The 22,758-nt window shown below is 39.8% G+C and overlaps 1 protein-coding gene across 1 annotated transcript; it reads left to right on the top strand.

Moving 5' to 3' along the window:
* The first annotated feature begins 21,444 nt into the window (after positions 1-21,444).
* On the top strand, positions 21,445-22,710 carry LOC127420610 (40S ribosomal protein S26-like). Its single transcript, XM_051663035.1, has 4 exons — positions 21,445-21,513; positions 22,083-22,260; positions 22,360-22,490; positions 22,621-22,710. The coding sequence occupies exons 1-4, from the start codon at positions 21,511-21,513 to the stop codon at positions 22,654-22,656; spliced, it is 348 nt and encodes a 115-aa protein (XP_051518995.1). The 5' UTR covers positions 21,445-21,510; the 3' UTR covers positions 22,657-22,710.
* Positions 22,711-22,758: the final 48 nt, after the last annotated feature.

Raw genomic sequence — 22,758 nt, 5'->3', positions numbered from 1 at the left:
TCAACCATTTTTCAGAACCAAAACATGCTATGACGTGGTACGTCTAAAGCACTTAAAATAAAGTCAACAGCCTGAGTGTGCAAGTATACCCATTCCTCTAAAAATCATTCCCACCTCTAAAAGCACAAGAGTAGTCCACTTCTCCAAGCAGTCATGCTCTCTGAATCCACAATAACCACGGAGGGAATCTGGGCAGTGGCGTAACACAGCGTTAACTCTGTATGTTTTCAAAAGACTAGAGATTTTGCTTAATTGACTTAATATCAGAAAAAAATCAAGAAATAATGTCAGGCTGTTTCCCCCCACTCTATGGCAAGGCCAGCACAACCACAAGAGTTTGGATGAAGGCAAACAGCTCTTTATTTTAGCTACCACAACATATCGGAAGGCCACTGAAGGTCAGCCAGACAAGAGTGCCACGCCGCCACACTGAGCCAGCCATCACATCCGCATCCTGACCAGAACACATAGCAATGAGTGAGGGGGAGTAGAAGAGGATGAGAGGAGAAATAAGATCTGGAATGCTGACAGGATAGAACTTTATTAATAATGAAGGAGCCCTAACCATGGATTTTTATGGTTGAATCATAGAATAAAAGGAAAAAACAAGGATGTGAGAAAATGTCAAGATATAATTAGAAAAACAGATGAAAATGATTAAGGCCAGAATGTTCATATGCATGTGTTGTATATCTAAATACAATTTGCAGTAGCCCCAAAAGTACTTGGACACTTCAGCCATACTTAAAAATGTATGAAATTCTAACACTGCATTGAGAACAAAATATCAAAGGAAGTGTCATCTGCAAGCAAATGATGCTAGAGCTTTTCCAGAACTAACTTCACTTTTCTGAGCCATTTTTGCAATTACTTTTAACCAACTGGTGTCAAGATCATTTTTAGTGGGTGTATGAAGTCAGTTCCCCTCAAGTTCACACAGGTGTCCTACTTAGCAGAGTAACCAATTCAATACAATAACTAGTGACTACAACCAGAAAGTGTCCAAAAACTGTTCTTAATTTTCTACAGTTTATCTGTTGTTTTATCATGTAAAACCTAAGAAAACATCATTTTGTGAAATGTTTTGCATTAATTAATAATAATAATAATTCCTTACATATATATAGTGCTTTTCTAGGCACTCAAAGCACTTTACATAGTATAGGGGGAACTTCATCAAACACCACCAGTGTGCAGCATCCACCTGAATGATGCGACGGCAGCCATAGTGCACCAGAACGCCCACCACACACTAGCTATTGGTGGAGAGGAGAGTAGAGTGATGCAGCCAATTCAGGGATGGGGATTATTAGGAGGCCATGATTGAGAAGGGCCACTGAGGGGAATTTTGGCCAGGACACCAGGGTTATATCCCTATTCTTTATGAGAAGGGCACTAGGATTTTTAATGCCCACAGAGTGTCAGAACCTCGGTTTTAACGTCTCATCCGAAAGACTGTGCTTTTTTTTTTTTACAGTATAGTGTCCCCATCAATATACTGGGGCATTAGGACACACAGAGAATGCAGAGGGGGTGTACCCCCTGCTGGCCTCCCAAATACCAATTCCAGCAGCAACCTTAGTTTTCCCCAGGAGGTCTCCCACCCAGGTACTGGACAGGCTCAACCCTGCTTAGATTTAGTAGGTAACCAGACGAGAGCTGCAGAGTGATATGGCTTCTGAAACAGGCCTGTAACGAGGAGGAGGGCGTGGCCAGGCCTTGATGGAGCACAACCGGCACTGAATCAGCTGATCAGCGGGAGAGCGAGATAAGGGGCAGCCAGAGACGCCAGTTGGAGAGAGAGAGAAGCATGCGGTCGCAATACATGTGTGTTTGTTTATGTTTGTTTAAGTTAATTTATGCATTAAAAGTTTATGTTGATTGTTCAGCCGGTTCCTGCCTCCTCCTTGCCCATTCTTTACCTGTTACAGTGGTGCCGGAACCTGGGAGGGAGGAGGGATGTGCTGTCACGGAGTCCTCGCCGCTGCCATCTGTCAGGGGAGCAGCTGTGGCCATCTGCCTGGGGACGGAGGGGTCACTGCTGGCCGCCGAGAGACAGAGGAACCACGGCCGTCTGCTGAGAAAGGGAGGAGCGGTTCCATCCGCCAGGGGCCGGAGGACTCACCGTCATCCACCAGGGGAGGAGCAAGCTGGTGTCCGCCAGAGGGCGGAGGAGCAGTTGAGGACCGGCGACAGCGCGTCCGGGAGCTGGCGAGCAAGTTCTTCTCTCTCTCCTCTCTCTCACTCTGTGTGTCTCCGCTTGCCCTTTCCCTCTCTCCACGCCTCCCCTCGTCTCTCCCCCATGTTCACAGGAGGCGGGGTGGACCACCGGCTGACAGAACGGCAGGAAGGGCAGCATCTCCTCCCCCAAGAGATGGGGGAGAGTTAGTCAGACCGGTGGCACCCCAGCCTGAATCGGGCAGGGGAGGAGTGTAACGAGAAGGAGGGCATGGCCGGGCCGTGATGGAGCACGGCCGGCACTGAATCAGCTGATCAGCAAGAGAGCGAGATAAGGGGCAGCCGGAGACACCAGTTGGATAGAGAGAGATGCACATGGCTGCGTTGCATGTGTGTCTGTTTATGTTTGTTTAAGTTCATTGTTTAAGTTAATTTATGCATTAAAAGTTTATGTTGATTGTTCAGCCGGTTCCCGCCTCCTCCTTGCCCATTCTTTACCTGTTACAGGGCCAAAAAAGGCTCATGTCACCCCACTCTTGATTTCACTTCTCTGGCTACCTGTAGATGTCCGCATCAAAATTCAAGGCTTTGACTCTGGCCTTCAGGACAGCCAATGGAACCGCACCATCTTACTTCAATTCACTTCTCCAGGTCTATGCTCCAACTCATGCTCTGCGGTCTATGAATGAGCGGTGCCTGTTGGTCCCATCACAAAGAGGCTCAGAGTTTATTTCACGATCTTTCACTTTCTCTGTTCCACTGTGGTGGAATGAGCTTCTAACATCCACAAGATCTGCTGATACCATCTCAACATTAAATTACCAGCTGAAAACACATCTGTTCTGTAAGCACTTAACTTATCCACACTAATTGCACTTACTTTTGAACTTAACTTGCACTTACTGTACAAAAAAAAAAAAAAAAATCCTTCTCTGTCTCTTTCTTCTGCACTAGCACCTATACTACTCCAGCCACCTTGAGAGCTTGGCAGTACAACACTGTAGATGTTTTTGAACTTTGTATGACAAATTGCTTGCTATGTTCCTCATTTGTAAGTCACTTTTGATAAAAGCGTCTGCTAAATGAATAAATGTAAAAGAGTTCTTGTGCTGTCTTTCTTTAAAATAAACACTTGGCTTGACATTTTGTTACCTAATGCATTGACCTTTGTGCATTTTTTTAATGTGTGGCTTTTTTAACAAAGTACTTTTTTGGGGCCACTGAATGTAAAATGATATGGTTATACAATTATATCTTGTATGAAAGTTTCATGAGACAAAAAGACATACATTTTGCACTTCAAAACCTTCTAATGGCCCTGTTTAAAAAGGGAAATAACTAACTGAATGAAAGTGTGTAACCAGTGTGATATACAGATCTTGAGTCTCTGGGTACATACATGTGCATTGTAAGGCGGATAGTACAAGAATTCAGAGCATTAACAAAAGGGAAGGAGAAAGTGGGGGAAGAAGAGAAGGATAAGGAGAGAAGGATAAAAAAGAGAGGGGGATAAGTCAGGCTGCATTCCCAGGCATTGGTAGAATGAGGGAGGCGGCGGAGGGATACTGTCATTGTGGGAGTGCTGAAGAGTCACTGATAATTAGCTCAATTAGTGACAAAGGCAGTGTAATAAATACCGACTTAGTGTCTGGGTCCCTGCTGTCCACTCTCTACTCGGACTGTGATGTAGCCAAGGACTGACAGACAATTCATTAAACCGACAAAATACCCCACCGTCCAGGCGTGACGCTGCGAGTTAGCCCCCTACAGGCCCAGCCCATTGTTCTAATTGTCTGGGTTGGAGTCGCTTTCTGGCCATCTCCTCCTCACCCCCTCCCTCGTTCCCTTCTTTCAAAAAACCCAAGGAGTTAATGCCCCTACCTAACTCTGTAAGTAGGTGATCGGCAGGTTGGGGGGGGGGGGGGGTTGGCTGGAGAGAGTTACTTGGGAGGGAGGGGTGCTATGGGATTAAGGTCCAAGGGTTGCCTGGGAGTGTCAAGACCAGCCCAGATCGGAATGTCGTAGAGATGAGTCCAGAAGCTCGGATGCGGGACAAAGCGAGAGTTAATTAGGAAAGATTGAAGGAGTTGGCGACAATGGGCCGCCACCCGAGTCGAGATGAAATTGCTTCCGCGGATTATTGGGGAGCAAGTGTGTGGGTTGCACTGGGAGGGGTCCGTACAGGCTTGGATTGATGGCTGCCCCTCTGGTTAGGGAATAGGGGACGAGGGAGGCTGACCGGCTGTTCCCACAGTCTGTTCTGCTGCAGCCACCTTTGACACACGGGCCTGCCAGGCGGCAAGCAGGGAGGGAAGCTGGGAAAGGGAGATGTGGTTAAAGGGATCTCAAAACATAAGAGCTCTTAAAAGCATAAATTCATTATGTTTTCAGCTCCAATAAGGATCACGAGAGACATATGCAAACTGAGAAGTGTGGAGAATGAGAGAGGGAAATGAGTCATAAAAATTTTAATTCCACATGAGTGGAGTAACAGATTAAGGGAATGTTCTGGGTTCAATACAAGTTAAGCTCAGTTGAAAGCATTGGCATTACGTTGATTGGCACAAAAAATAATTTTGACTCGTCCCTCATTATCAGAATTTAAAAAAAGCAAAAATTGCGGCTACAGTTAGATACTTACAGTGGAAGTGAATGAGGCCAGTCCATTAAAATACACACTGTTTCAGAATTATAGCCATAAGACGTGCACTTTATATGTGTTAACATGATTTTAGTGTGCTAAAGTTGCTTACTAACCTTACAAGGGTAAAGTTATATCCAATATTACAACTTTGTTACCATGACAACACATCACTCGTAAACAATGAAACAATTTTATCACACTAAAATCATGTAAAATAGAGATTTTATCACACTAAAATCATGCTAACATATAGAATGTTCATGTCTTGAAACAGTGTAAATGCAGTATTTATGAACTGGCCCCATTCTTTTCAACTGTAAGTGCCTTATTGTAACCTTGATTTTAGCTTTTTTTAATAAATAAGGGGCAAGTCGAAATGATTTTTTGTGGTAGTCAATATTATGCTACAAATGCTGTCAATTGAGCTTAACTTGTATTGAACCCGGAATATTCCCATGAATATGATCATTCATGCAAAAATATTCCAAACTTTTTTCTTCAGTGGATCACAAAATGATATGTCAAATAAAAAATGTGAGCCTCAGTCACCTTTTTCTTTCATTGCATCTTTTATTTTCCATAAAAGGTATTTTGTGACTGAGGCAAACATTTTGTCTAACTTCTGCTTTTGTGTTCCACAGAAGAAAGAAAGTCACACAGGTTTGGAACAACATGAGGTTGCGTAAATAAAGATATTTTGGGTAAACAAGCCCTATACACTACAAGGGAGACAAATGCTAAACCACAAGTTGAAAACTAACCAATGCTGTACATCTCAATTTAGTGGTTGAGAGAATTTATGAATTGCCATTTTTCTAAATTGGAGAACTCTCCTCCTTTTCCAAAAGTGAGCAATAAAAGTTTTAATTCAATAAGTGCCCTTGAGGGTCTCTAAAGAGCTCTGAGAACCAACAGTGGTTTAAAGATAATAAAATAATGGCAAAAAATTGCATTACTTGATAAGGGTCCAAACAAAACCTCACTGGGTTGGACTGAGTAAAAGTTTGGCAGAGCAATGTTATTGTAGGATGAGTACTTTCCATAGGAGAACTTGCTGCTATTGCTGATGTTGTGAGCAAAGGCCAGTCGCTTTGAACTCAGAGGAACAGTACAGTAAACAGGTATATTGCTGCAGGTCTTTATGGACCAATGGCAGGGTTGAGGAACAGAGGCTGCTGGGCCAGAATGGACCAAAGAAAGTACATGGAATGTGAGCACAGTTTGGGTCACCATTCTGAATAGTGCACAGTGGTGCAGTGGTCACATGCAGGGCCTGATGCAGTGTGGGTGCTTGGATTTAACAGAATGTGTGGATTCTGCACAAACCCATAGACGAAGGAAAAAACAGTAGTCCATCAAGGCAAGAATGCCAACATTCTTAAGTGTCAGCCCATGGATGAGAGTGATTCCAGCAGTGCAGCATGACTGGGATTATGCATGTTTGTAAATGTGTGTGTGATAATTGCGAGGTGTGTAAGTGTAGTTGTGTGTGGATTACGGAGTGCCTGGGCATGACAGCTGGGAAGCAGGCAGAATCCAGGAGATTTGAACCCTACATGCTGCCTGACCCTCTCAGCAGATGGCGGCTCCAAAGAAACTGCCATCCTGAATCACAAAAGCTCGAGTCTTGTAACATCTCCATCATTATCTCATACTCAGCCACACAACTGCTCCCAAAGAAGGAGCCATGTTAAGCATGACAGTAGTTGTCATTATTGTTTACAATTGAAACTTAGAAATGCAAGATGGATGTATGATCACTCTACTTGCAGGTAGTTGTAAATCATTATGTTAATGAGAAGTACTAAATGATTTGATTCATATGTGAACTACTGTGTTAGAAGGTGAAGTGTGTCATTTATTCGATGTTAAAATTCTATCCCAGCTTAATATGCAGAGGCAACAAAAATAAGACATTAATAGTTGATTCCCCTCAAAATTGTAAAACTGTGGCTCTGTGGCACTATCAAAACATTCTTCTGTTTTTTTAGCATCCTGACAAGCCCGACATAGCAACATTGGCTCAACCAGTGGCATACATTTTAGGCAGGACTATCTGTTTGTCCAACCAATGGAAGAAGAGAAACCAGCTTGAAATTGAAAAAGAGGTACTTGGAGGTACGTTCTCTATATTTGTATAAAAAATATTTGACTATTTATTCAGTGTATCATCTTGCCATTTGTGCATGTACCGAAATTGATATTGAAAGCTTGCCATACAACCAGAGGCTATTTAGAGATGGGCCACTTCTATTAAAATGAATGGGAGAAATTATGCCCAATGGTCAACAGAGGTAAAAAGTAAGTTCCGTCTTATCACCTTTTAGATACAGACATCGCCTGTCAATCAAATGAAGAACGCACATGCGCACTAGCTATATAAGATGGGAAACTTCAGAGGTAAAGAAGCACAATTTATGATACCAGTGTTGTCAGATTTTACTGCCGATTTGAAATATGTACTTTTAACATAATCTTGACCAACCATTTTGGAGATTTCTGTATTTCCCCATTCAAGTAGATAGGAGCTGTAGATAGAAGATAGTCATGACTGGAAATAGCTTCAAGATGGCGGACAGCGGACTGACTTGCTAGAAAGACTTTGATACAACCTACAAATACACACAAGGTATTTGGTTTATGTTTTAAAATAAGTTTCTAAATGAATGCACAAATAAATGCCGAGCTGTATTTGTATTTGCACCATGCTTTGAAAATAAACATGAATGCACTTTTGCCTTTGTAACAGTTTTTATATTTTTGGTGGGTCAGGGTTTCAAGCAAGCCCTTGTACAAAAGTATCAGGAAAGAAAAAAAAAGTAATCAGATTAAGATCAGATTACCAAAAGTGTAATATAAAAGAGTTCATTACTGATTACAATTTTAGCTGTGTAATTTGTAATTGGTACTGGATTACATTTCTTAAGTAATCTACCCAACATGTTTAGATTTGATTATTTAGTGTATGAGTAGTCTTTATCCACAGAAATAGGCACCCTGCCACTCTTAAACCCACCTCTTTCCTGAGGATGAGTCTGTGGAATAAGGCTTGATTGTAAAAACCATTGCACCGATGGCTGTGGTTCACACTCACTGAGCACTTTATTAGGAACACCTGTACACCTGCTTATTCATACAGTTATCTAATCAGCCAATTGTGTGGCAGCAGAGCAATGAATAAAATCATACCGATAAGGATCAGGAGCTTCAGTTAATGTTCACATCAACCATCAGAATGGGGTAAAATGTGATCTCAGTGACTTCGACTGTGGCATGATTGTTGGTGCCAGATCTCCTGGGATTTTCATACACAACAATCTCTAGAGTTTACTCAGAATGGTGCCAAAAACAAAAAACATGAGCGGCAGTTCTGTGGACGGAAATGGCTTGCTGATGAGAGAGGTCAACGGAAAATGGCCAGGGCCCAGTTTCCCTTTCCCAATAATGATCAATCTTGTGGTTAAGAGCGTCTTCTATGAGCAATTTTACGAACGTTCGTTATTTTTTACATGCGTTTCCAAAACTGCACTTAACATGCACATAACTTGAACCATAGTGTTCCTAATAAAGTGTTCAGTGGGTGTATACTGAGTGTCCTAAAGAGAGTAATGTGCACAGTGCACTTTACAGTGGAGTCTGTTGGGGTGATGTACATGTCTGCAGAGCAAGTCTGTGTGAAATAATATCTGTATTCCTGTGCAAGTGTATATATCTGTGTGTGGGCAATTGGGGCCTGACGGCAGTCATGATTTAGATAGCAATTTAGGTAGCGATATCGACCCCCCACACTAACAGACCATGACCTCTTGATTTACTCTATTGAGGGGACAGGCTGTTCTCAGTAGGCCTGTTCTTCAGCCAGGCTAAATCATTTTCTACAACAGCATCATGGAAGAGATAAAGTTCTCATCTAAAACTGCTCTGTACATGCATTAGGTGTCATGACAACCTTAAAATCAAATTCAAATTATGTCCTCTTGTCAAATGATGGTGGCAAGTTTTTATGTCTGCAAATCGTGTGTTGTTACTGTCTTAAAGTCACCATTCACTTATCCAACAGTGCTCCAGCATAACCATCACAAAATATACGCCTATGCGGTTGCAAAATTATATGATAGTTTATCTGCAATGCCTTGAGTTGGGGGGGGGGGGGTACATTGATATCAATGGCACATTGTCTAAATGCAATCCACTGGAAAATAAAAATATTGTTAAAGACAAAGGAAAAAGCATAGGGTTTTTTGGTTTTAATTATTGGCTATAATTTACAGCAACAGTGGGCAAGTATTCAACACTGACATATGAACAGAGGAATGTTTATATGCTGCAGTTTAGGGGCATGGTTACAGGAACACTGACACATTCCTGTATCACTCTCTCTCTCTCTCTTTCCCTCTGCTTCTCAGACTCGCTCTGTCTCATGAAAGTTTAAAACATTATTCAACTTCTGTGCACACACTGACTGATGATTTCCATTCTTAAATTACATTTATAAAACGCTAATTTCACAGTCACAATGCCGTGGCAATCTTTCCCAAAAGGATGACTAAGGTTTTGCACAGAAATCAATCTCTTAAAAGGAATAGGAATGAAAATGTCATCATTTACTCATCCTCATGTTTTCAGATGAAGTAGGACTTTCTTTTTCTTTTCAATATAAGGAAAGTATATGGTGACCATTTCCCAACTAATACTGTATTCTGGGTCATGTGGACTATACTTTTATGATGCTTCTATGGTGCTTTACATTTTTTTTTTTTTTTAATATATTTTTGGGCTTGACAGCCACTGGTTCCCATCCACTTCCATTGTATGGAAGAGAGCAGCTTAGATATCCTGCTAAACTTCGACTTTGGCATTTCATGGAAGAAAGAGACTTATATTGGTTTGGAACAACATGAGGGTAAGTAAATGATGACAGAATTCTCATTTTTGGATGAACTATTCCTTTAAGTTCCTTTAAGTAAGTTTAACCAGCAGCCATATCACCCTGTAGCTCAAGACCGGTTGCCCACTGAAGCTAAGCAGGGTTGAGTCTGTCTCATGAAAGAGACAGGCCCTGGATGGGAGACCTCCTAGGGAAAACTAAGGTTGCTGCTGGAAGAGGTATTAGAGAGGCCAGCAGGGGGTGCTCACACTGCAGTCTGTGTGGGTCCTAATGCCCCAGTATAGTGATGGGGACACTATACTGCAAAAAGGCGCTGTCCTTTGGATGAGATGTTAAACTGAGGTCCTGACTCTCTATGGTCATTAAACCACACTTAAACCACCACTAGGGCACTTCTTGTAAAAGAGTAGGGGTGTAACCTGGCCAAATTCCCCCCATTGGCCCTTCTCAATCATGGCCTCCTAATAATCCCCATCTGTAAACTGGCTCTATAACTCTACTCTCTCCTCACCACCATTAGCTGGTGTGTGGTGAGCATACTGGTGCACTATGGCTTCTGTCACATCATCCAGGTGGATACTGCACACTGTTGGAGGTTGAGGAGAGTCCCCTGTTCACTGTGTGAAGTGCTTTGAGTGTAGTGTTTGAAAAAGCGCTATATAAAATTGCAACATTCATTCAAGTCTTTTCTTGGAGATTGACAGCCACTGGTCCCCCTCCACTTGTATGGAAGAAAGCAGCCAAGACATTCTGCAAAACTTCTTTGGCGTTCCATGGAAGAAAGAGAGTTATGGGGTCTAGAATGATATGAGGGTGAGTAAATGACAAAATAATTCTCATTTTTGGATGAACTATCCCTTGAAATGCTTCATGCCACACTATTTAAGGGGCGAAGGGAAAAGGGTGACTGGAACAGCTATGGGGCCCTATTTTAAGAGCGCAAGCGTTACACGCAACGCAATGCCTTAAGTCATAAGCGCAGAGTCAATGGGCATGGCCATGGTTTGCACGCCTACATCTACAGTAGCGCAAACACTCCCACCCATGCCCATTTGAGCTGGCACGAAAATTGCACTTAGAATTAGGGCTCTCACGAAAATTGGATAAGACGTTGCTCACAGTCGAAGTGCGTTGCGCTGTGCTTTGCGCACGCACGAAAATAGAGCCCATGAATCTATATTTGAAAGTGTGAATATGATTGCATGCATCTTTTCTTCTGTGGGCCCCTCCTCTTTTCCTATCCATTACAAACAGCCACATTATAAAGAAGACATGTCTCTTGGCAATAGCTCCCTAAGTTCAGTGACATAGCGGACAGTCCACCGCAGAAGCCACACATCCCCACTTCCACAAGCACATGCATGCAAGCGCAGGGAACACCTCCCTCTTTTGCTACACTCAAATTGCCCCCACCCTTCAACAACGCTCCACTCCACATCTCAACTCTGTAATCACTTCCAGAAGCAAACCAGAGGACATTTTAGAATGTCACGGGCCAACCGTCAATCATTTCCCATAATTTCAGTCATCTACCTCATATAAATTACAACACTGATACAATTTGAGGTGTTGTTTGATATTTCTTGAAAGGCAGTTGTTTTCAGACAGCAAAAGTATTCATGAAGAAATCCAACTTCAGTAGCATCCTCTTTCAGTAGTGCACAGAGTTGCATTGGTTCATGTGCATTAGCTAATACAAAAAGCACTGTTGGTAAAACAGATGGTTGCTATAGCAAAGTCTTTGCTGACATCTAGTGGAAATCTTACTGAGTCAAAAAGCTCTCAAAATCTCACTTAACCTCTGTTGGACTCATCAAGAAAAAAATTGATACCCTGCAACTTGTTCAGAGGGCTGTAGAACAGTTTCAAAAGCCTTGTTGTGTGAGAGTTTATGTCAGGGGTACTCAATTAAAGTTCCAAGAGGTCCGGTCTCTACATTTCCTTCCCAGCAAAGGTCTGGATAATAATACATAGCTTACACGTATTTATAACTTGCCACATTGGCAGCAATAGTACTTTGTAAAAAAAGAAAAAAAGAAAAGAAAATCCTAAACATTCAAAATAGTCTCTTCAAAACTGGGCAGGGATGAGGACACTGGGGGCCCAGAGACAGCCAAAATAGTGGGGTCTGAGAGATCTTCTACCAAAACATTAAAATATTTCATCAAGACTTCATCAGCCAAGGGCACTTGGATATGAATATTAAAAGATCAACAGTTCGTTTTGAAGCTGAATGACAGCAGTCCAGTTTTTGTGTTTAAATATTTTACATTCAGAATATATATGTATGGGACACAGGAGGCCTTTTGACAGATAAAAAACACTGTATGGGGGTTCAGGGGTGTCCCCTGAGAAAAAATTTAAAAGTCTGAATGGGCCATTTTTATATTTTCCTTAAAGTGAGAATCTACAAACAAACAAACAAACAAACAATTTACATAACAACAGTGAAGCATTAAAATACTGTTTGCTTAACTGAAGTATAAATAGGCTTTCCTTGACACCCTTGCCATGATGACATCTCTGATTAATTTTCACAAAATTAGAACAAAAATCTGTTTGTTTATTATGAAAGACTCGTAACATACTGATTAAACTCAAAAGGTGGAACGTTAACTTGTCCTGACATAAACCTGGCTTTGCTGAACGGTCTGAATCACATATCAGACAGATGAAGATAGTTTCTCTTTGCCTCATTTTTGTTTTCTGCAGTGTGTTTAAGCGAAAGATGCCAGTATCTGTAGCGTTGTCTCTGCTACCTTTGTTAAAATAACAGCGCCTGCAACTAGGAACAGTAAATTAGGCTTTGTGGCACCTCTATAGAGAGGCAACATGCGGAGAGCAGGAATAAAAGTGCGTTCAGCGCTAGGGAATAATCAAGTAGCACTGGACGTGTTTCATTCCCGCTCTAGAGAGACATATTTCGCTCTAGTGCTGAGCGTGCTTTATTCAGGCTCCCAGAGCGTATACACATATACTTACACAATCACTTAGCCAGGTGTACTAGCACAAAGATTTAGATCTCAGTCTGAATTGAATTGTCCTTCGGTCCAGATCCGGACCGGAGTCCACCTATTGAGTAGGCTACCCCTGGTCTATGTTCTTTAAAATACTGTTCTGCAAATACACTACAAAACCCTGAAGCTCACTACCATCTTGTATTAGGTCTGTCAAGCAAACACTTTTCAGTTTAGCTTTCAAATTATATAATTATTTCATTGAAGGTGCTGTTAGCAATTTTAGCCATTCTGGAACTTCCAGAAAACTAAGCCTGTTAAATTAGACACGCCCCCTCTTTCCAAAACACCGCCCTTCTAAGATAGTTGAGACCATCACCTTCTCACGGCTGTCAAACACATCAGTATCAAAATAGCGCCCTCAGCTGACAACTGTTATGAATCTGAATATGACAAAACCTGAATGAATGCTTCAACTACAACACTATGAGAACATGCATAATGATGATTACCACAAAAAATTATTTCAATTCGTCCCTCCTTTTTAAAAAAAAGCAAAGAAGTTACGGTGAGGCACTTACAATGGAAGTAAATGGGGCCAAATGTGAAGCTTATAATGTTAAAAGTACTTACATTAGTTCCTCTGTTAAAACTTATTTGAGCTGTAAAGTTATTTTAAATAATAATTTTTACAATCATAGGGTTTAAGGGTTTGTTGACATTACATCGTCATGGCAGCAAAGTTGTAAAATTGGGTAACTTTACACAGAAAAGTTTAGTAAGCGATTTTAACATGCATATTGTTTACGTCTTGTTGCTATACTTTTGAAATAGTGATTATTTTAATGTTTACGGATTGGCCCCATTCACTTCATTGTAAGTGCCTCACTGGAACCCAGATTTTTGCCTTTTTCAAAGAAAAGGTTTATTATGCTGAAAAGCACATTTATGTATTGATGTACACTGAAAAGTGTGGCATTAAAGTCTTACGTGGATTGTTCTCCCAGCTCTCACTTCCTCCTTCATAGGAAAGGCACAGGTCTGCCACATTTAATGCCGAAACCCAGGATCTGGAGGAGGAAGGCGCTGTCATGGAGTCCTTGCCATTGGCTGAAGATCGTGACGCCAAGGAGAATCCCGATCCGGTGGTGCTGGAGCAGTACATCAGCCAGCGACTGAAAGGGATGGTGATGGGTGTATGTGGCAAGCAGGGCGTGGCCGAGCGGCATAGGGGCAGAGTGAGGCCAGAGAGATAAGTGGTAAACGAGTTCCACCTGTGTGCCACACCGGTCTCACATTCCAGGGAGGAGCAGCGGGAGTATTTAAGGAGAGAAGACAGCAGCAGATGGGGAGAGAGGGACGCACGGAGCTGTGTGTGTGTCTGAGTCACAGTGACTGCTGAAAAGCAAGGCTGTTGAGTGTTGTTGAATGTGTTTGTTTATTGTGCTGAAAAGCACGTTTATGTTTTGGTGTACACTGAAAAGTGTGGCATTAAAGTTTGGATTGTTCACCCAGCTCCCGTTTCCTCCTTTATAGGAAAGGCAGAGGTCTGCCACACACACACACACACACACACACACACACACACACACACACACACACACATATATATATATATATATATATATATATATATATATATATATATATATATATATATATATATATATATATGCATTTTTCATCTTATTGCTAACTGTTTAATTTTACATTTTTGCTATAATTTAATATTATTATTTATTGAAAAATTATGTAGATCTGAAGATTATATTGTATTTAAGTCATTTACCATTTTTATATATCCTTAAAATTGCTTTAAATTAAAATAACAAATGTAATTCAATGCATTAGGTGTTAAGTTGGTCTAAGTAGAGTTTAATATGAGCACAGAAGTCATTTAGCTTGTAATTTCGTTGCAATTATGTGGCAATAGGTCTCAGATTCTTTTATTGTTGCATTTTTTCTCTGTTCTCTTTCAAAACAAATGAAGTATATTAACTTTTAGTCTGCATTCATTCATACGCACAACTGCTTAAATATCCTTTAAATTATTATGGGAAATTAAGGACATAAATTAGGTTAGACTACTGGATGTCCACCCATAGAATAATCATTAAAAGCAAAAATTACCAACTGGTAACCAACAAACAACTATTATTCCTCGATACTGGCGCAACGTCGTCATGACGGAATGGCACAGTTCCAAAGTTACGTTGTGGCTATGAATCCAGGAATTTCACTTTTCCGGTTGTTACAACATAATCAGTTACAATGCCACGACCAGGGTTGGGGAGTAACGGAATATATGTTACGGGATTACGTATTTAAAATACAAAATATAAGTAACTGTATTCTGCTACAGTTACAATTTAAATCATTGGTATTTAGAATACAGTTACATTCAAAAATTATTTTGATTACTGAACAGATTACTTTGCATTTTATTGTCATTTGTTTCATTTAATATTTAGTCCTTTCAGATGGAAAACATTTATACATATAAATGATGTGATCCAAAGTGCACTTGAACAGCGGTGAAACACTTTCTTATGATGTGTTACATTCATACGAGCAGACAGAGAAGTAAGTTTGAAGTAAGTTTGGAGCAGAAGAAATAGAAATAAACCTTGTGTAAATTGTCAGCTTTACGCTAAGCTAAAATGCTACTTCTAGCCATTTTACATGCACGTTACCAGGCACGATCATATTTTTTTATCAAGAAAATTCACGTTGGATCATAATTTCTTTTATATTAATAAGACTTTTGATATTAGGGCAAAAATCATATTCTTGATAATAATTTTTTTATTGTTTTCCTGTAAAAATATCAAAAAATCCTTAAAACAAGATCAATTTGATTAATCTTGTTTTAGAAACAACACTGCACAAGATATTTAGATTTTTCAGAGAATGTATTTTTAACTTGTGTATTTTGTCTTACTGTACTGGCAGAGTTTTTATAGTCAAAACAAGTGAAAAAATCTACCAGTGCTGAAGAAGTAATCCAAAGTATTCAGAATATGTTACTGACCTTGAGTAATCTAACGTAATACGTTACAAATTACATTTTACAGCATGTATTCTGTAATCTGTAGTGGAATATATTTCAAAAGTAACCCTCCCAACCCTGGTCACGATGAATGTTTGGTCATCAAATTACTGTGCTGTTAGGAAATGGCCACATAATTTGTCTACCTGGGATTACAAAATGACTGAATTTGCTGTGGCTTTTCTCAAATTTTGCGATGCAATTTGCTGCATTTTTTGGGGTTGTTTTGCAGTGAAAACTCACAAATCATCATTATATACCTCTGTAATATCTGCCTTTGATCTCATAGCAGCTGATCCACTACGAGAAGTGAGAATTGTCTGACATGACAGCTCTTATTTCACTCCTCCCCAGACTGCAGCAGCCTGCTCTCGTCTACTTTCAAGGAAGGGCGTTTGGCATCTCAAATGAGCCTAACATGAGGGTCCACTGATAAAAATGGACTCATTGGACCATTTTATCCAAAACATTGAAAACAAGGGAGTAACTGGGGAAAAAACCCTACTGATCCTCCTCTATTTTTATGTTATCGTGTAATCAAAAATGTCTAATTTCAATAAAATATCGATCCTTATACATTTTTATGCTATCAAAATCGATGTGTCCGAAATCATTCACTAATTCACTTTTTCTTATATAGTGAATGCCAGTGAGTGCAGTATATCTCAGCAGTGAGTGAACGAAATGAGTGAGTGAGCTCAGACGTTGACGTATACACCAAGCGTCGGAGCTCTGGCACTGTCGCAGAAACAACGTCACATATGAACTTTGTACTTAGGCCTGGTTGCATAAAGCACCTTGAGTGTAATTTTCCCTTAAGAACGCCCTAAAGTTTCCCTTAAATTTAAAGGAGTTGCAGAAAATAACCATAAAGTGTTATTTAAGGGATTTATAAGTAAAACATCATAATCCCTTTCGGTTTTCCTTTGCATACAGCCCCTTAAGTGCCATTTTCTATGTAAACCTTAAGGTTGGGAAGTTAAAGGGTTTCAAAAAACAAGTTGGCTTAGTTTATATAACCAACTGAAGAGTACAGTAGGTCAAGGCGATTTATTTTGCGACAGAAAACTATTGCAGGAGTACATATTTGACTGTCACATAATATGAGAAATCACCAACAAGCTGGAGGGCGATCTAATAGGAACACACACACACAGAAATGTGCCTAGTATTTTCTGCTCTCTGCATCTTTATAAATTGCATAAATGGATGCATTAAACTCATGATGCAAGTTCATTTGCTATATATCGCAAATATGTATATAGGCTATATATCTTAGTCTTACTGACCACTACTACTATTCTTAATTTCAATCAGTTGCAATCAGTTCTCTGCACAGTTATACAAATATCTGTATACCTGACACAGATATTAAAATTCAAAGGTGTCTTTCTCAAGAGGGCTCTTACCGGCTGTAAAAGCAGAATCCTTCATTAATTTTTCCGCATGCAAAACTCAGGAAGTTTTTTTTCTTACACGGGAAAGATTTGAACTCAAAAAAGTATTTGACTCAATTAATTTCCAGGATTGTACATCATACAAATGGAAATCCGCTTGTCACGTGACAACGCTCCCCATGTGCATTTATTTGCCGCCTCAGAAGAGGTCAGACAATAATTTACATATTTATAATGATACTGAGAATGTTTAATAGTCATTTAAATGAAAATAAAACATAGTATAAAGTTAAAGTATTTTCTGTGTGGTAAAATTGCCCAAATATTGGTTGGGACACATCTTCTGAAAGTAGGTAGGGACATGTTGTATCCATGGTAACAGTAGAATTTTATTACGGTAAAACCTTAAAACCTTGCTCACTGTAGTAAATCCCTTAACGGTTTCCCTTAGCTAAGAGAAGTGTATAAGGGATTATATACAACACCCTCATGTTATTTTGGGAGGTAAGGGAAAATCACACTTTAAGTGTTATATTAAGGGAAAACCTTAAGGTGTTTTATGCAACCAGGCATAGGGAATTACTTGTTATTCTTATTAACTAGCTTATTTAGGCAATAGTGTGAGGTTTCCATGTTTACATGGGCTGGCCTGTCTCAGTTCAGAAAGTGGCATCAACCACATGATCAGTTCGAGCGATCCTGAGGAATTATCTTGTATAATTTATGGCAGAAAAAATATAATATGTTTGTTGAAAATGAAAATAGTTGCTGGCTCAGACAGCTAACAGCACTTGAATTGTAACAAGTTATTATAATATTTCTAATCTTATAAACATATAATTTTGTGCAATAAAACGTTGTCACTTCACATGTGGTTTGAGAGGTGTGTGACAAGGAGGAGGGTGGGGCCGGCCGTGACTAAGCAATCAATCCCCCCCAGTCGGGCTAATCAGCTGAGGAGAGGGATAAGTGCAAGGAGATGCGGCAGTTTGAGAGAGAGAGAGAGAGCTACAGGCAGCTGCCCTGTATGCGTTTATGTTTGTGTGTCTTTGTGTTTAAGTTTATTAAAAACATTACTTTGATGCTTTGTCCGGTTCCCGCCTCCTCCTTTCCACTGAACCCTGTTACAAGGTGTTTCTAACATTAGTTTTATTTAGATCCCAAACTTTATATCTTACTCTCCCACCTTTATTGCATTTTATGAAAAAAGACTTGTCCTGTCCTTAGAAAAATCTTTCAAATGAATGATCATTTTGTATTATTGTTCTCAAATTCATATTGAGTTTTTATTCCAATTCCTGCCTGGCTTACTCAGATAATTGTGCAGATGTGATCTTTTGGGAATCATTCACCAATGGAGCTTGGCTCTCCTCTACTGGACATTTCTGGTACCGCGTCTCAGCACACTGCCAATTGACCTATAATTTGGAACAGTAAGGGCTTTGATTTTATAGTATTTTTACATTTCAGTTGCTATTTTTATTAGTTTTTATTTAAATAAAAAATAAAAAGTTTGTGCCGTATATTTTCATTACAATAAACTTAAACTTCTATAGCTTTTTTTATTTCACTTTAAAAAATGCTTCCCCTTACACAATAAACTGTCATGGCAACAGTATTTAAGATATCAAATATCCCTTTACAATTTTACATCAGCAGTGTCTTGACATTATTCTAAAGAATTTTGAAGCAATTCACGTAAATACAAGAGGGCTTGATTTCAAAGGTCTGTTAAAATTGCCTTACTTCCAGCTGCCAGTTGGTGGCACTATGACCATGACTCACAATAGCTGCATAAATGTGATCTGCCCCATTACAAAACATACAGCTGAATTTTCATCAAAATCATATAATGCACACAGAAGTTATAAGGAACTTCCTGTTTCACATTTTTGCCCTTAATTTAATGTCTAGGCACGGCATTAATATATCAAAAATCTGTTTGCAATTTAGCATCTTCATTGTCTTGGCATAATATTTCCTAAGTTTGGTGCCAGTCCCATGAGTCCCCTAGGAGGAGTATTCAAAAGTTCAGGGCCTGCAATTGTAAAAAAAAGAAAGAAAAAAAAAAGCACATTTAATCCAAAATAGCAGACTTCCTGTTGGGTTGAGCTAATGACTGTAATTTTGAAAGTTGTCCGGCTTGATGAGATCCGTAGTAACCGTAGTAACCGTTTGATATATCAAAAATCTGTTCACAATTTAGCATCATCAGTGTCTTGGCATGATGTCGCCCACATTTGGTACCTGTAACATGAAATCCCTAGGAGAAGTGTTTCAAATTCCAGAGCATGCATTTTTCAAACAATCAAAAATGGCTGACTTCCTGTTGGGCAGAGCTTATGACTGTCAGCATGAAAGTTGTCCGGCTTGATGAGATCTATATGTGTACAAAGTCTGGTGACTGTAGCTGTACTTAAAAGAACAATAGGGCCTCTGCACTTTCAGTGCTTGAGCCCTAATAATCCTTAGAAAAACAATTGGGTATCCACACTTTCAGTGCTTGGGCCCTTATAACATCACACCATATAATCTAAGAAATGATTTGATTTATTTTAATCAGGAAGGCAAAAGGACATTGAGGCATGATCATCAAGGATTCACTCAGCCATTTTCAGTTGTGGAGGATGAGGCATTCAGGGCATTTGACCCAACATACTGTATGTGCTTTCAAGGAATGAACTGAAGGACATAGTTGCTGCAAGGTACAACACAACAAAAGAGAAGGTGGTGGCAGAGGTGAAGCAGGCCAACTGTGTTAATTTGACATCAGATATGTGGACATCTATGAACATGGATGCATATCTTGCTGTAACTTGCCATTACATCAATAATGTAACCAAGCTGTCCACTGTTGTACTGGGACCTTTAAAGTTTCCTGAAACACACACTGCAGAGGACATTAAGAAATGATACTGTGCATAAATTAAACACAAGGAAGAATAATCAAGCTTGAAATTATGATTGTGCCTATAGGCCCCGTTTCCACCTGGTCTTAAGATGCGTTTTGGGTGATCACATGTGATCAGCCTTAAATACAGGTCTAAACGGGGTCTAAAACATTTTGTGATCAGATCACAGAAACCACATACAAATGTGGTCAAAAACGTATGGGTCCACATCGCATTTGAGGTGTAAACGCTAATCTGTCTTGTATGCGTCTTGGCAGCAGTGAAGAATAACCCCTCACCTGTCAATCAACCGCTGCACTAAAACTATAGTTTAAACTTTGCCGTTTACGAGCGGCTTTAAAAGGAAATAACCGTCCGATCTATACATTTTAAAAAGTGGATACATACACAATCATGAGAGCTTCACGGATTGCCTTTACTGTGTCTGATATCAACACAGATGACAAGCACAAACACCAAACTCCTTTAATAACAGATAATTCTGCTTGACATGTTGCGTTTGTGCTTAGATTAAATTTCAACCTCATCTGGGAGAAACAGCGCACAGATTTTTTTTTCCTTGTTGTGCTTTAATATCATGCACACTGACATAGTGATTGATGTACTTTGTCAGACAGAGACCCTCCCTCCAAATCCGAACACAAGTGGTCACAGGAGACACATTTAACTGACCAGGTGTCAACAGCGATGCGTCTCACCTGACCACGTGTGACCAGATCACACGAAACGCATCTTAATACCAGGTGGAAATGGGGCCATAGTGACTGCAATGGCAAGATATACAGTGAAGGAGCTATATTTTGGACTGTTCTCACACAAAACCAACTGGATCACTTCAGAAGACATTGATTAAACCATTGGAGTGGTATGGGTTACTTTTATGCTGAATTTGTCTCCTTTTCACTTGCATTGTATGGACCTACAGAGCTGAGATATTCTTCTAAAAATCTTTGTTTGTGTTCAGCAGCAGAAAGAAAGTTATACACATCTGGGATGGCATGAGTGTAAGCAAACGATGAGAGAAGTTTCATTTTTATGTGAACTATCCCTTTAAATCTGGTGGTGGAAAAAAAGCCATCACAAACAACCCAGCTCAGTGCCAATGTGTCTGATCAAAGAATGTGTCCACGGCCTGTGTAAAGTTTGCTCTTTACACAGTCTCGTGCTGTCACAGAGACCGGTGAGATTTCTCAGGACAGACACTTATTTCAGTGATATGTTTCAGGAAGAAGGAACATTTTCTGCATACATTTCCATAAAAATAAAAAAAATGGTTTACAGCTCCGTTAACACTGCACTTGTGCTATTCTTTGTATGATATGCTGTATAACTTTATACACTCAATTTATTTTTACTACAGTTTTTCTTTCTCTCAAAACACAGGGGGCTTTTATTCTCTTACTTGTTAACTTCCGTCAACCGCTGTGCAGTATATGAATGACGTAAACACTCTTCCGGTCCTCTCCCATGCCTCTATAAATTAAAATGGTGAGTTTGCTAAACGTTCAAACACAGGCCCTTCTTTTACTATACTTTTTTCGACGCTTAGGCGCTGCATTTTCTCACCGTTTTTATGTTTCCGAGTAATTTCACCCCATATACAGTCAAACATAAATATGTTTTTCATTATATTAATTAAAGCGAGACTGTTTAGAGTATCGCAGGTAACACTGACGCAGGAACGTTTACTTGCATCTTTAGCTAACTTAACCTACGACATCTTTAACCCGGTAAATTTCGTTTAATGTGCGTTATAATAGTAGGTACGTTATTAATGGTTGTAGATGTAGTTCTTGATGTCTGTACAAATTGTATGGGGCCATTCCCAATAGATGTCTAGAAAGCTCATCAACAGTATGTATTACTGTTGTGCCTGTTGCTCTGCATGTTATATGTAATTTTTAATACGTCCTATGTATTGCTTTATATTCACATCTTGGCATTTTGTCCTATTGGCCTAGGCAAAAATAATGTTTTTACAGTATATGAGCAGAAATTATTATTATTATTTGTTTCCCTTAACTGGTGATAAATTTAATTGTTTATTTATTTGCCAGACTAAAAAAAGGAGGAATAACGGTCGTGCCAAGAAGGGACGTGGGCATGTCCAGCCTATTCGCTGCACAAACTGTGCCCGCTGTGTGCCCAAGGACAAAGCCATCAAGAAGTTTGTCATCAGAAATATTGTGGAGGCGGCAGCTGTCAGGGACATCTCTGAGGCCAGTGTATTTGACTGTGAGTGAACACACTTGCTTTGTGAAATAAAATACTTTTTAGAGTGGTGGTTATTTTAATAAAACAAAATACTCTGTAAAATACTTTGTCCTCCTGCAGCCTATGTTTTGCCCAAGCTGTATGTGAAGCTGCACTATTGTGTCAGCTGTGCCATCCACAGCAAAGTGGTGAGGAACCGTTCACGTGAGGCCAGGAAGGACCGTACTCCTCCTCCACGCTTCAGGCCCACTGTAAGTGCATTATATACATCACACTTCAGATAAAAGCTTGATGATGAATTAGTGCTTGACAGCTGTCATGTACATGCAAATTAAATTTACTAATTACATAAGACTAATGAAAGTTACATTTTTGTTTCAGGGTGGTGCCCCAAGAGCCCCTCCAAAACCTATGTGAGCTGGAGACATTTGCTTACATTTTCATGTAAAAAAATAAAAAAAATGACCAAAACTGTGTTTTCTTTTTTTTTTTTTTTTTTATCTGTATCCACTGGGAAAA

This window comes from Myxocyprinus asiaticus, chromosome 29, assembly GCF_019703515.2.
Source record: "Myxocyprinus asiaticus isolate MX2 ecotype Aquarium Trade chromosome 29, UBuf_Myxa_2, whole genome shotgun sequence".
NCBI lineage: Eukaryota > Metazoa > Chordata > Actinopteri > Cypriniformes > Catostomidae > Myxocyprinus > Myxocyprinus asiaticus.
This window is presented reverse-complemented; position numbering and strand designations above follow the sequence as displayed.

Coding starts and splice junctions, on each gene's coding strand:
- LOC127420610 (XM_051663035.1), top strand. Junction 22,261..22,359: donor TGAGGCCAGTGTATTTGACT/GTGAGTGAACAC, acceptor GTCCTCCTGCAG/CCTATGTTTTGCCCAAGCTG. Junction 22,491..22,620: donor CTCCACGCTTCAGGCCCACT/GTAAGTGCATTA, acceptor TTTTTGTTTCAG/GGTGGTGCCCCAAGAGCCCC.